We start from the raw sequence: 15,726 nt of genomic DNA, 5'->3' as shown, positions 1-15,726 counted from the left end.
CTTACATTTCAGATGTGATGTTATAACGGTGTAATTTCTCAACATCATGGTAACAACGGTAGTGTAACTCGGGACCAAGTACACTGTTGATAATTGTGAACCTAACAAAGCTTCAAGTAAAAGACATAGAGTGCATCTAAGTTAGACATCTTTTGCTGGGTGTAGCCAAACTTTTGTCACCAGTGATATGAATGGAGAACAGAGGCTTACTCCCGGTTGGACATTACCAGGGAGTATTAGAGAGTTAGTGAGCAAGTTAGCCGTGGACTACCTATAGCGACCGAAACATTACAGCTTGTAATTATAAGTAAACCTCCTCACTTTACCACTGATAAAGACTCTTGAGATCAACAATTTTGTTATTGTTGTGATTGTACTGCTGAGGAATAGTGGTAAAAATACATTTTAACCACTTATTCTTCAATTCGTCTGCCTTTGGATGTCCAAACAAAGGGGTTTTGCTTTCGCAGTGAAGAAAACAGTGTCTTCTCGACATGTTGACAACACTAACCCAACTCATTCTGGCCTCTCCTTTAACTACCTTTGTTTGAGGGCGGGCTAAAGTAGCCCTTAGGCGGGCATTATGCAAATGTGTTACATAGTGACGTAGATACTTTACGGAAGAAATGGCTGGACTACAAACCAGGCATTTCCGCGGTTCAGGAGCAGTGTTGTCTGTGGGAGAGAATAACTCCCTTTTACGTGGACTTTGTGCTTTGTAACTTTGCAGACCTTTTACATGCACAAAGAGCTATGTTACACACTAAAGGAAAGGTCAAATCCCAAAAAGGGGGTGGAATAATAGGGTTCAAAAGAGTGTTACTATGAATGCAAACTTTAATACAGTGACAAAGACACTCTATTAGCATAACATAAATATATATAAATAAATAAAAATTTCCAACATTCTTTTAAATGTCCATGTACTAAAATAAAATATTTGATGCCATGAGTGTACCTTCATTTACTATTACTATAATTTTGAATGGCCATGGAAAATGAAGCAATGTGATGATAATTTTACCTGGTCGCAAAAAGTAGTCCGTTAATTTACCTGATGAACTTTCACCTTTTGTTGACCCTTTATGCTTCACAGAGCTAATGTGTGCTTCTAAATCACTTGCACCTTTATTAGCAACTGAAACATAAGTGCCAGCTTTACATGTCATACATTCTGCTTCCCACGGATCTCGACCTGGACGAAAGCATGGGAATTTTTTGTGCAAATCTTCTGTAAATTTGCACTTTCGTTTGGGCATTGTTTCCACTCTGCTGTCATTTGCTGCTACTGTCAAGCAACTGTTTGATGCCGAACACAACAGCACTTCGGGTGTTCACGGAGAGATTGACAGGCAGGAATTTGGCCAATAGTTGCTGCAAGCCTCTTATAATCGACCAATTGGTGTGCGAGAAGGCGGGACTCAAAAAGAGGGGATAAAGCAATGCAAATATGCGTGCACACACAATGAAGTATTAGACCAGATGCACATCATGCAACTAAAACCGAATCCCGAGAAATCCCGACCGGACGCTTTTTTAAGGTCCGAAAAAGAGGACGTATGGTCACCTTACGAGAGGGTCCTCACTGCAGACTGTAGCACGATGACGTAGTGGATCTAATCCTCTGTGTAGTGGTTTTTGGTTACATAGTGGATGTTTTGTTTTTTAATGCATTACACTGAGTACATTATTAAAGTACATTATTATTAAAGTGTTACACTGAGACATTTGTTTAATATAGCTTAGCTTTTAAAAATGGTCATAACCATGGATTTCATAAATTACTTTTCCTTGTTTTTCCTCTTCACCCACAGAAAACAAATATATAAATTAAGCAATATACTCCTCACTATAATGTGCTCTTCATTTTAAAATCTCCTCCACTGTTCATAAATGCCATGGGGTGAATTATTTGTATTTGTATATTAACAGGTAGTGGTCAAACATGCTTGGAAGTATGCAAAAGTGAAATTAAAGTGAATCTGGAGTGCTTTAAAAATGACGCGTTCAGGGGGCCTGGGTGGCTTAGTGAGTTTTGACGCTGACTACCACCCCTGGAGTCGCAAGTTCAAATCCAGGGCGTGCTGAGTGACTCCAGCCAGGTCTCCTAAGCAACCAAATTGGCCGGTTGCTAGGGAGGGTAGAGTCACATGGGGTAACCTCCTCTTGGTCGCTATAGTATGGTTCTCGCTCTCGGTGGGGCGTGTGGTGAGTTGTGCGTGGATGCCACGGAGAATAGCGTGAAGCCTCCACATGCGCTATGTCTCCGCGGTAAAGCGCTTAACAAGCCACGTGATAAGATGCGCGGATTGACGTCTCAGACGCCGTCCGCCAACCGGATTGAGGCGAGTCACTACGCCACCATGAGGACTTAGAGCGCATTGGGAATTGGGCATTCCAAAAAGATGAGAAAGAAAATGACGCGATCAGCACACGGAACAGAGTGGAGCACAGAACCGCTCTGAATACCTGTATTAATGCTTATTCACAATACAGACAGGACAGAGCAGCATGCATAGACTTTGAAGCGAACAGCTTGATTTGTCTAATAGTTTAATTAAATCGTCGTAGCCCTTTGCGGTTAAATAATTGCATAATGTCATACCGTAATTTTATTTTAATTAATTGTGCAGCCCTAATATATAAATGTGTGTATGTGTTATATGAATATATACTGTATTAATGACCGTTAAGTACGCTACAGTAATAAAACAAAACATTAAAATGTGAATACGCATGCGCATTAAAACATCCACTACGTCACTAAAATCCAACACGCATGGGATTAGATCCACTACGTCATCGCGCTACAGTCTGCAGCGAGGAGTACTTGGGATAGACGGCGAACGTCACGTTGAGGGCAAGAAACTGACGCACTTCATCCACTCTCTCACGCTCGAACCCTGTTAGGAATAATGTCTGAGCCGTACCGCGAATGGATCCTGGGGTCAATAGACTCGTTAAGGTCGCGAAAAGCGCGACCGGACCTGGACAGAATTTGCAGAATGGTAAAAAGACGACACGGCTCGGACTGGGACCGAACCCGTTCAGAACTAGACAAACTGATAGAGGAGCAAGCGGTGCTGAAAGTCAACTATAAAGGCTCTGTTTCCTATCGCAACGCGGCAAAGGTTCTGAGAGGAAGGAGAAAAGGCGAGCAGGGCAAGTGTGCTGTGAAACAGCCTTCTCTCCCGGACTTTAGCACCGGCGACAGCGCGCTGGGTCCCGCGGATGAGGATCAGATGGAGGACATGGAAGTGAGTAAAGCACGCAGGACAAGAATGAGACAAATTGCATCACATAATATGTTATACCTTGGTATTTTCTCTTTACTTGAACTGTTCGTTAGCGTATGCAACATGAAAGCTGCAAGTGCGCGCGCACATACACACTCGCGCGGACTGGCGCAGACGGGGAGCGGCACAAACAGACGGAAAATCGCCGACAATGGAAGCGCTTGATCCATTATGTCGAAATCTTTCAGCGCGAGTTTTTCTGTGTTAGCATAGACTGTGCTCGTGTTTTCTGCTAATTCAACTTCAGCTAAAAAAATTTTTTGTCCATTTTGTTATTGAGCCAAACTCGCTTATAAACAGTGGCGAAAAGTCACCAAAACATCACGGATGAGCCGATTGGCGCATTTCGTACAGGGAGACGAGTACAGTAACGGTCATTTATTTCAGGTAGATTGAATAATATGACCTATGCATGGGGTGACAAAGTCAATACCCCAATTTATAAGGATTATTCAACCGCACGTCATTGGAAGGACTGCTAGATCATCCTTTATGTCCGTGCAGGCGAAGTGCGAACGAACTCGTCAGCGCAGCCGGTGAATTGGTTGTCATTATTTAAAGGGATAACCTGTTCCGTCTGTTTAAATGTCAGTTTTATTTGTGTTTGAAGCACTTAATCACTGCGGCAGAGGGGAAAATGTCGGATATAGCCACGTTTAACGTTGGCTTGCTTTGGGACGCGCTTGTCTCGGCCTGGCAGCGCGCTTCTGAGCGAATATGAGCGGGCTCTGGACGTGCCTAGTTAATATACATGAGCTCACCACGCGCAAGAGCAATAGTATCCAGCTGACTAACGTCACGTCACTTAATATTCATGAGCACGCCTCAGGCGCGCTGCCTGCCAGAGAGTCGCGAGCCAAGAGTGCCAGAATAACGCGATAGTTTTAACGCGTTTACGTCCAAAACGGCATGTTTCACGGCGTTCTAAAATGTCATAGCGCCGTAAAATACGCCGTAGATATTCCAAACGCCGTAAAAAACGTAAGATCCGCTTTTTACGCTGTTTGGCTTGGCATATGACGCCGTAAAAAACGCGGTTTTTGGTTGCACAAAAGCGGGGCTTTTACGGCGTTTTCTAAGAAGTATAACGAGCCCCGTCAGCTGGTTTTCACAGCCAGTAAAGTTTGAGGTGTTCTCACCCAATCAATGAAGTGAGTCAGGCCATACCAGTTCTCTGCTGCAGGTTATTTCTGCACAAGTGTGCTGGTGATTTTACAGGATATATATATATATATAAATCACCAGCACACTTCTGAAACTGAACTGGTCTGTCCTGACTCACTTCATCATTGATTGGGCGAGATTGTTTTTAATCAATCATTTCTTGATTTAAAAAATATATAAAATATAGTGAGCTAAATTTATAATGATTAGCAATGAATTGCTGCTTTTGACCTCATTAATTCATCTTAAGGTGACAACTCAGAAAACTGTACACAGAGGAGATTATAATAAGATATATTATTCAAGTAATGGGTTATCACCTGTAGGTAATGTATTCATCTTATTAATGATTGTTATTGATAACATCAGTACTGTTTGTGGCGGGATGAGGACACATGCGCCAGTGATCTTTTCTCTAAACGCAGCACAGTTTGGATGGGAGAGTTTCGTGATATTAAATAAATAATATACACTTGTTCATGTGTGGTTTTTCCTGTTGGCAGTTCGTTATTATTTTTAGTCATTATGAACATATTAAACATGACAAATAGAATGAAGATTTATTGTATTACTGTAATATACCTTGAATGAAACCACAGTGTGCCGTATGTACAGATACAAAATAAAGCTGTTATTATTATTATCATCATAATCATTGTTTTCAAAGTAAGCTACAGTGTGTGTAAGATGAAAATACACATGGAAAGTACATATGTGACTAACTTGTTTCTGCGATAGCTCCGCAGTCATCTCGGATGCACAGAGTATATTACATAAGTGTTGCTCACCCTTTTCCCATCTCTCATTTCTAATGATTGTGCACTACGGTGCACTTACATCTGCTGTTTTAGTGAATATGGGGATATGGGGCGATTTCGGACACAGCAATATTTTTACTGTATGAAAGAGTTAACATTTTTCACATATGAAGGCATATTATTATATCAAAAGAATATGAACATGTTTAGTCATGTTTTTTAAAATTGAATAGGGTTGAATGTATATTGAAGCTGGTTTGCACCACAGTTGAATAAAAAAGTGCTTTTGTAAGTCATAATAATGAGAATGTTTCTCATTGTAATGAGATACTAAGTCATTATTATGAAACAGTTTCTTAGTGTTTTGAGATACGGTACTAACTTGCCAAATGTATTATTTTTTTTTTTTTAATCAACTTTTTATCAACAAATTAGTCTCCATGTCTGACTTATGGAAGTAATTTGTCTTTTTATCCTTTAATAAGTTCAGAGTCTAGTAGCTCAATTTGATAATGCGCTGAAGTGTTTTGCTGATCATATTATTTATGGCCGAGTCCAAATCTCCTGCCTCATGAGTTTTTTTTTTTTTATCTTACATACTTCTGCCGTTTGATCTAATAATACCACTTATTTTAATCTGTACAATGATGCCAGCATCATATTTAGTAAGTTTACATTTAATGTAGAATAAAATATTATGCCAGAAGCATAATTTTCAGAATCAACTAATCTACCACCGGTCGTTCACATCTGGTGTAAGCGGAAGAAGGTCTCCAGTTAACATGAAAACCAGTTGAACCGTACACCGGCAGCAACGCAAAATAAAGTTTCTTCTGGCCATGTTGATTTGTTTGACTTGAATGAGCAATTGGCGGAAATAACCTGCAGCAGAGAACTGGTATGGCCTGACTCAGTTCATTATTGATTGGGTGAGAACACCTCAAACTTTAATGGCTGTGAAAACCAGCTGATGGGGCTCATTATACTACTTAGAAAATGCCGTAAAAAGCGACACTTTTGTGCAACCAAAAACAGCTTTTTTTACGCCGTCATATGCCAAGCCAAACATCGTAAAAAGCGGTGCTTTTCATAAACACTAAACACCGTCCAATACGCCGGTTTAAACTATTTTCACGTGTTTTTTACGGCATTTGAAATTACTTTGGCGTATTTTACGGCTTTATGGATGTTTAGAATGCTGCAAAATAGGTCGTTTTAGATGTACATACATTAAAACTATTGCGTTATTCTGAGACTCGTGGCTTGCCATACGCGAGAGCTGAGTTCAGGGCTCCTCCATTCAGCAAACTCACTAATGTTCCTCATTTTGTAAAAAAAAAAAAAGAAAGAAAGAAAGAAAGAAAAAAGTTATTTAGTCATATTCGCTGCTCTGTTAGTAATGTTTCCTACACTAAATCAACAGTAATCACCAAATTGGGGTTCAAAGTGTACGAAAAATGGTTGATAAAGAATTTCTGGCTTGCTCTGGTCCGAATAAACAGTGCACGTATCCTAGACATACTGGAGCTCCAGTTTTGCAGTAGCGCGACGCAGTTTGACAATAATCACGACAGGGTTCCCACGGTCCGTGAATACATGGAATTTGGAAATATCAGGGATTTTTCTTTTAATAGTTATTTCCAGGCCTGAAAAGTCTTGTACATTTCTATGGCTCTAAAATAATTCAGATATATTCGGCTGGATAAGCCAGAATTATCAGTCTGTCCGTTGAGTGTCTTATTAAAGACATTTGTACTCTAATAAGTGTAATCGTTTAAATACATGGTTTTTAAACGGTGTCCTTAAAGGTTTCCATGTGTGTCGAGAATTTTCGTTAAAAAAATTCAAGTTTTCTTCTTTAAAAAGTACTGTGGGGGGGGTCAGCTGTGAGTAGGCGGCTCACACGTGAACATGCCGCAGAGAATAGCATGAAGCCTCCACACGCGCTATGTCTCCACGGTAATGCGCTCAACAAGCCACGTGATAAGATGCCCGGATTGACAGTCTCAGATGTGGAGGCAACTGAGATTCGTCCTCCGCCACCTTGTTAGTGAGGCTAATCTGAAAAAAAACGACTTCAATTTGCTGGGGAGCATAAAGATTGGACTGTGGAGCAATGGAAAAAGTTAATGTGGTCTGATGAGTCCAGATTTACCCTATTCCAAAGTGATGGGTGCGTCAGGGTAAGAAGGGAAGCGCATGAAGCGATGCACCCGTCATGCATAGTGCCCACTGAATGAACAGGTTATCCCATCAATGGATTTTTTCTTCCCTGACAGCACGGGCATATTCCAGGATGACAGTGCCAAGATTCTTCAGGCTCAAATTGTGAAAGAGTGGTTCAGGGAGCATGAGGAATCATTTTCACACATGAATTGGCCACCACAGAGTCCTGACTTTAACCCAACTGAAAGTCTTTGGGATGTACTGGAGAAGACTTTACAGAGTGGTTCTCTCCCATCATCAATACAAGATCTCGGCCAAAAATTAATGCAACTCTTGATGGAAATAAATGTTGTGATGTTGCATAAAGTTGTCCAAACAATGCCACGACGAATGCACGGCATAATCAAAGCTAAAAGCGGTCCACAAAATTAATATTAGAGTATGCAACTTTTTTTTTGGCCAGGCAGTGTACTACTCTATAGTATGTGTGTTTTTGTATGCATAGCATTTCAGCAACTCTTTTCCCCCCCACTCATTATTTGTTCAAACTGCCAAAATTTAAGACATTCTTACAGAAAATTATATTAAAAATGCCATTTTCATAAGCAATATAAACTCACTGATCACTTTATAAAGAACACTATGGTCATAATAAAGTGCCCGACATGGTCTTCTGCTGTTGTAGTCCATCCGCCTCAAGGTTTGACATGTTGTGCATTCTAAGATGCTATTCTGCTCACTGCAAGTAATTATCTGAGTTACTGTAGCCTTTCTGTCAGCTCAAACCAGTCTGGCCATTCTCCGTTGACGTCTCTCATCAACAAGGCATTTCCATCTGCAGAACTGCTGCTCACTGGATGTTTTTTTGTTCTGAGTAAATTCTAGAGACTGCTGTGTGTGAAAATCCCAGGAGATCAGCAGTTACAGAAATACTCAGACCAGCCCATCTGGCACCAACAATCATGCCACACTCGATCACTGAGATACATTTTTTTCCCCATTCTGATGGTTGATGTGAACATTAACTGAAGCTCCTGACCCGTATCTGCATGATTTTATGCACTGCATTGCTGCCATACGATTGGCTGATTAGATAATCACATTAATATGTAGGTGTACAGGTGTTCCTAATAAAGTGCTCAGTGAGTGTACACTGTGCAGCATTCAGTAAGTGTATGTTATTATTCTATTCTGAATCTTCTAGGATGAGATGTTCACAACAGCAGGAATGGACAGCAGTATGGATGAGGAGGGCGATGAGAGCAGTTTGGACGCCATGTGCGCTCAGAGCACCACTGACTCTGGCATTAGCTTGAGTCCCATCACCAGCTGTAACATCAGTCTACCTTTGCCCTCACCAGCTGCCTCTCCAACTCATGATGCTCTGAGGCAGGATGGGGACAGTGCTTACACTCTTCCTGAGCGCGCACAGACAGCAGCCCAGCACAACACAGGTACGTATGTACTATGAAAATAGTATTTAAAAATTGTTGTACCCAGTCATAGAAAACCTGTAAAGTTATGATTTTCAGGCCTGGTGAAGTCATGGAAATTTCTATATTGAATATAAACCTGTCTAGTTTTTCTCTGCTTTGAAATATTTCTATTAATATTGGTAGAAATCACTCTTTGTGAGTGATTGTGAAGACAGGGCCGGTTTCATGGTCAGTGGATATTCGAGGCTCAACCCAGACTTTTGAGGATACGTGTGAGGCCATCCTTTGATGAAATATAAAAATATTCATCATCATAACACTTTTTAAAAAAGGTTTTAATGTTACATCTGCATCATTTATAAAGTAAATCTTTAAATATTACTGAAATAAAACTAAAATGTCCCACTAACTTTTGTCTCAGCCTCAGACACCCTCAAAGATCTTTAACACTATGTACTTTCCATGATAAAAAAAAAAAAAAAAAATGTCCCTTGCGGCTTTCCATAGTTCGATGAACATTGTGTACAGTTTCATAATCTATTATTGATTCGTCTGGTATTTTAAGTTTAGAAGATAACATAATTTTAATAGGCTAAAATATGTGATTTCGAGGGGAAAAAAACAGCTAGATTTGCTGAAGTTTGCGAGGTTTGTTGCATAATAAATTAGCTGTGCAAAACAAAAAACATGAATGCCCTGGTTTGCAACTTAAAGCTAAAGTATGTCATTTTTTATGTGTTAAAATACTCTCTTCTATCCAAGTTTAATATGCAGAGACAACTATAAGTAAGCTGTTCATCTGTTCATTTTCTCGAAAACTGTAAACACTGTGTCTCTGTGGCTCTATAAATATTGCTCTATTTGTTTTTATCGACCTGCTTAGACCTGCCCCAACAAAGTTACTCAGCTACTGGTGTGAGCTGGGGGCTATCTCTTTGTTTGACCAACGGCAGACATGGGGTGTATTCAACAAGCTGTTCTGAAAAAAATAAAAACTTTTTGCAATTCTGTTTGTTGGCGCTAGTGTCCAAGAAATTACATACTTCAGCTTTAAAGTTTGCAAATTCAAGCACATCTAACTAATTGTTTTCAGGGTTATATAGCTAAATATTTGGTACTTACTGCATCTGGATGGACCAACTCAACACAGTTTCCAGTAAATCACTAAGAGAAACCGTTCAGACTCTATAGACGAATCCCATTGTTTACAAACATGCACAGTAAGTGGTGGCAGAAAGCCGGCAAACTGCTGTGTTAGATTTGGCAGATAAGACAGCTAGCATTAGCTAGTTCCTCTAAACATCACTAAAAGATAATATAGAATAAAATTAGCCTTCTGGTTCAAAGCTAGCTAAGTTCACTGTTGCTAGTAACACAGCTAGTGATAATCATCGATTAAACGAAAGTACAACACAAAGCAATCATAAATACAGAAATATTCCTAGCTATACTATTATTATAATGATATGAGTTAATAACATACCTGTAATAAAATGTTCCCTGCAAAGCCGTGAGTTGGAAATGATTTCCTCAGTCCAGTCAGCTCTGTTGACTGAATCCGATATAAAGGAAGTCATCGTTTTTTGGCATTGCGATTTTGACAGCCAACAGCGCAGAACGACATTCATTTAGCTAAACCAGACAATTTAAAGGTAACAGGTAACTTTTTGAGGACTGTTGGGTCAGCTAACTACAGGTTTCTTTTACTGTTCGCGCCAGTCTTTTTGCCACCACTTCTGACTGTGACGTTGGCGGTGACGTTGCCAAAGTATTGGTCTATTGACACAGATGCAATTGCGAGTCGCGAGTGCTCTTGCATGCGCACATATTCGCATGAGTACTGGAAATAAGCCGCCCAACAAAACAGCGTGTGGGTACTGAATTGAGTCAGTATACTGTGTAGAAATTCTGGTATCGATAAAACTATATTTATATTTAGGATCAACTTAACACTGAAGCACTGGTACTTTTGACATCACTGCAAGATGATAAAAACATTCGGGGCTTTACTGAAAACATTCGGGGCTTAAGCCAGTAGCCCACCCCAGCATCGCCCATGTGTGTAGAGAAAAACTTGCTCACAAGCAAGCCAAAATTATAGCATTAGTTAGTCTGTTGAGGTTGATGTGTGGTAGCTAATAACTTTTCCTATGGAACACAAAGTGGTCTTTCTCAAGGTAGCATGAGCGCTTAAGACCATGAAAATCGATAAATTCCATTAATTGATGCCTGAGATACAAACGGAAATCCACCCAGAGATCTGTTAAAAATTATTTGGAAAGGTCATGAAAATTCATTGCAAAGTGAGGAAACCTCCTGATAGAACCCCAAAACCCCAAACTAACTCGCATTTAAGGGTATTTCTTCAACATTGGGCACATTTAACACAATGGATTTCTTGCAATTAAAGTGTCATTAAAACATTTTTACACTCCCTCGGTATGTTTTCTTTACTTGTCATCTACTAACAATGTCCAGCAGTATATGTACATGCATCACAGGAGATTTATTAGTAATTTTTTCCAAAAGTCATGAAAATTCCTACATTTCCAGCACAAGAAGTTAAAGAAATACCTATCAATGAATAGTGACATGTCAGTCTTTTGAAACTGTACTAGACCAGTGAGCTGCAAGGTAACTGGTTAATTGTGTGGTTTAGATGGTTGTCCTGTCGTCCTGGCAGCCTCAAGTAAAGAGATTTCAGTTGGCGGTATCTATTATTTTCACCCACAGGATCTCTAGAGTTCGGGCAGCAGCCACTGGCCATCTGTCCTCGAGGAGAGGAGGGGCCGAGGGTGGAAGAGAGTGCACTCACCCCTGATCCACTGCTGTCAGATTGCAGAAACACACCAGTAAGAACGTCCATCTTGCACGAGCCACAGCACTTCCAATCATAGCACATCTGTCATGTTTCTGAGTGTCATATTGTCTCTGTTTGTCATCAGAATGAGGTAGTGAAGTCAATTGGAGGACCTCACATCTTCTCTGTCTGTGCTGATGAAGGTGATTATTCAGCCTGCGTTCTTTTACTTTGACACCACATCTGTCAATTGTACATTAATATTTGGGAATATGTTTTCCCAGGTGAAAAGTGCAATAATGGATCCAAGAGCACGACAGAGATAGACATGGTCAACAATGGAGGGGTGAACAATGCAAAGTCAGTAAAAGCCAGCCTGTTTGGTTGTAAAGACAGAAAAATTTTGCGTCTTACTGAAATGAGGCATTGAGCTGTTTCTGTTTCATCCTCAGTGATGTGGTAAAGGAAGAAATTAGGCAGGACCCTTTGCATTGGAGCGTGGCTGATGTGGTCAGTTACTTCACCTCTGTGGGGTTCCCTGAGCAGGCCGTGGCTTTCAGAACACAGGTTAGTACCACAACCAACCACTAGAGGGGTGAAGCTCAAAAGACTTGTCAGGACATGTCCACGTACATTAGTATTTCACCCCCACATTTATGCTGGTTTAACATTGTATTACAGTTCATTTTTAGAGTCCATAATTATTTTACTGTGGTTTCTAATGGGAATTGCTTAAAATCAAAAGTAAAACATCTAGACGTATTAACGTAATGAGAATCTGTCCATGTCGTTCCAGTAAACAGTGCCTCTAACCTCCAGCAGTCCAGCTTTTCAAATTCTTTTTAAGTAGTTTTTAAAAAGAAACAAATAAAGAGTTCTATGAAAATAGACCCTCACTGAAAACAAGTTAAAGTTTCTGTAAACGATTTTAGCCGCTCTACTTCCACGAGACTGAGCAGTTGGATAAGCCACGCCCTTTCCAAAACCCCACCCTCCAAATATTCCAAAAAAGCTTTGAGGCTGACACAGCGCAGAGACAGTTGTTAAAAACAACAGCAGCAAAATAGCGTACTCAGCTGACAACTGTTATGAGCAACATGGTATAAAAATGGCAGTAAGCCTGAATAATTCACTGAAACTACAGTACAATGAGAACGTGCAAAATGATTGACTGGTCGAAAGCGTCAGGGACCGCGGCCCACGGACACATTTTCATTTGCTGTTTACAAAGTCTAGAGCTGTCACAGAGATAGGTGAGATATCCCAGGACACTAACCTCAGTAATATCTTTCAGGAAATATGACAATTTTGGCATACCTTTCCATGAAAAAATGGCTTACAGCACCTTTAATCTCTAACAGTTTTTCTAGAGGAAATTCAATGGGGAAAGACACTCTGTATCAAGTCAGTTCAACTACAGTAAAGCTATTTCTAATAGTAGTTAGCTACACTACAAGTTACTAAAAATGTAGCTTACTACATTGGAGCTATTTAACATTTACAATTATGCATTTGGCAGACACCTTTATCCAAAGCGACTTACAGTGCACTTATTACAGGGACAATTCCCCTGGAGCAACCTGGAGTTAGGACACAATGGTGATGGCTGTGGGGATTGAACCAGCAACCTTCTGATTACCAGTTACGTGCTTTAGCCCACTATGCCACCACCGCTTTAAATATGCAGTATAACAATCCAATGATATCATTTAATTCTGCAATTAATTAAACTGATATTTAAAGGTGCTGTAAGTGATTTTTTTTTTTTTTTAAATGACATGCAGAAAACGCCCCTATGACCTGCCAGATATCACTGAAATAGGTGCCATGATATATCACACCTGTCTCTGTAACAGCCCAAGACTATAAACATCTGGCTGTCAGATTCTTTGTTTAGCCAATCAGAAGACTTCCTGCATGTCAGTCATTCTGTTCCATTACAGTGCAGCCAGAGCCATTCTAAAATGGAGTCTACAAAGTTAGCATCAAAACACATAATGCAGCGGTACACTGACGAGGAGACAAGAAGTCGTTTTTTTTTTTTAATGGATGTCTATGGAGGAGATGCTTCAGCATGCTGAATAAACTGCTTTTGTGAGGAAACAGCTCACCACTTATTTAATTGACCGCCTGTCTGCTAATCTTCAACATGTTTTACAGTAAACAATCCTTTTGAAATGAACTATGTGTGAAGTTTACTATGACAAATCTGAAGCAGCAAAAGCGCACTTTTTTCCCGCTCACTGAAACATATTCCACAAACATCACATTTGCAAAATACGTTAACTAACATAGATATATCTCAAAATCTACCACAAGAAAAAGTGCAACAAAAACTGTCGGAAAACTCTGAATGCGGTCCATTGACATCAGCAGTTACATGATTGGCCAGAGAAGACTCACGTGATCCAAGTTGAATGTTACGTTCTCTCCAGTGTTAAAAACACGGAGGTTGTTATCTCTATATAGAAGATCTCTGGTGCAGCCCATATATCGGCAAAAGGAAGCTGAGAACATCAGTTTGAGAGTTCTCTGTTTGTCGCACGAGAACGCTATTTTGTTACCGTTGCATTCGACAATTATCACCCTAGTATCTATTTGGGTTTGATGACATCACATTGCATATTTATTTTCCTTACCTCTGAAATTAAAATGCTCTTCTGATCCTTTCTGTTCTTACAGTCAGTCGTTGATCAAAAACAATAAAAAGAGAGTGACGACTAATCGCACCTATCACAGATGCCGTTAAGAAACCATGTGACACCACTATTGTTAATATGTGCTCAACTAAAACTCTTCTGTCAGATGCTTTCTGTACTACCGCTATACACTGCTGTACTATCTATCTATATATGCTAAATGTATATATATATATATATGTATGTATGTATGTTATTATACTGTATATATACTGGATACACTGGTATATATACTGCATACTTTTTTTGCCCACCATTCAGTGGTTGATGAATGGCCAATTTTACCAGCCACATATTTTATATATATATATATATATATATATATATATATATATAATAAAAATTATGTTATTAATTTATAATAATTTATATATAACTGATAAATTGCAAATGTTGTTTACACAATATCTTGTACATCCCTAATAATAACAACCATCTCTTTTTTTTTTTTTATATGGATAAGTGTAGTTAATCTCTGTCATTACTTCCAACAGGAAATAGATGGGAAGTCCTTACTGCTGATGCAGCGCAGAGATGTGTTGACTGGTCTGTCAATCAGACTTGGTCCCGCCCTCAAAATCTATGAGAATCATGTGAAGGTACTGCAGAGAAGCCACTTTGAGGACGACAGCCGCCTCTTCTCATAGTGCCTGTTTTCAACAAAAACGGACTGAAATCCTCTGGCTCGTTGTCCATGAAATACGAGGAGAATGGAACTCTGTAAGACTTGATTTGCACAATCCTCCTCAATTTGTCTTGTTTTCTTCCTCGTGAGGACATACAGCATATTTCAGCCCTGTTCTAAATTGTCTTGGTCCTTCTGTCCATCCCTCACAGGGCTGATGGGACCACTCATTTTAAGTGTTATTTCTCCATGGTGGAGCATTTCATTCACCAACATTTTTCCTATTTTTTTGTCAGAGATCATTTACAGTGTTGCAATACCATATAAACAATTTTTGGTCCAATTAAATGTACTATGTTCAGATATGTTATACAGCAGTCTTAAAAAGTTAGGAAATAAATTCCAGTTTCAGAATCTGAAACAGCACTTTTGGCATCAGTCTTTTCTGTTTTGCATTAAGCCTGCCAAGCAGAAACATGGAGTGAGTTACTGATGCCTTGATTCCAGCACAGCAATATTATTTACAGATGTGTTCATATTGAAGTTCATAGTGAGAGAGCACAGTTTGATAAAATTCAGCTGGTTGAATCTCACAGAAACATGTCTGGGTCAGATTTCATCCCAAAATCAAAAGCACAAATACATTATATATATATATATACAGGTGCATCTCAATAAATTAGAATGTCGTGGAAAAGTTCATTTATTTCAGTAATTCAACTCAAATTGTGAAACTCGTGTATTAAATAAATTCAGTGCACACAGACTGAAGTAGTTTAAGT

General features: G+C 39.6%; 1 protein-coding gene across 1 annotated transcript; it reads left to right on the top strand.

Moving 5' to 3' along the window:
- The first annotated feature begins 2,839 nt into the window (after nucleotides 1-2,839).
- On the top strand, nucleotides 2,840-15,370 carry LOC127451642 (uncharacterized). The gene is made up of 7 exons (XM_051716484.1): nucleotides 2,840-3,257; nucleotides 8,589-8,838; nucleotides 11,554-11,672; nucleotides 11,766-11,823; nucleotides 11,905-11,980; nucleotides 12,073-12,187; nucleotides 14,814-15,370. Exons 1-7 carry the CDS (start codon nucleotides 2,916-2,918, stop codon nucleotides 14,964-14,966), a joined length of 1,113 nt encoding a protein of 370 aa, XP_051572444.1. The 5' UTR covers nucleotides 2,840-2,915; the 3' UTR covers nucleotides 14,967-15,370.
- The last annotated feature ends 356 nt before the right edge of the window (nucleotides 15,371-15,726 follow it).

The sequence above is a fragment of the Myxocyprinus asiaticus genome, chromosome 14 (assembly GCF_019703515.2).
Source record: "Myxocyprinus asiaticus isolate MX2 ecotype Aquarium Trade chromosome 14, UBuf_Myxa_2, whole genome shotgun sequence".
NCBI lineage: Eukaryota > Metazoa > Chordata > Actinopteri > Cypriniformes > Catostomidae > Myxocyprinus > Myxocyprinus asiaticus.
This window is presented reverse-complemented; position numbering and strand designations above follow the sequence as displayed.

Coding starts and splice junctions, on each gene's coding strand:
- LOC127451642 (XM_051716484.1), top strand. CDS start 2,916: ATGTCTGAGCCGTACCGCGAATGGATCCTGGGGTCAATAGACTCGTTA. Junction 8,839..11,553: donor AGCAGCCCAGCACAACACAG/GTACGTATGTAC, acceptor TTTCACCCACAG/GATCTCTAGAGTTCGGGCAG. Junction 11,981..12,072: donor GGAGGGGTGAACAATGCAAA/GTCAGTAAAAGC, acceptor TTTCATCCTCAG/TGATGTGGTAAAGGAAGAAA.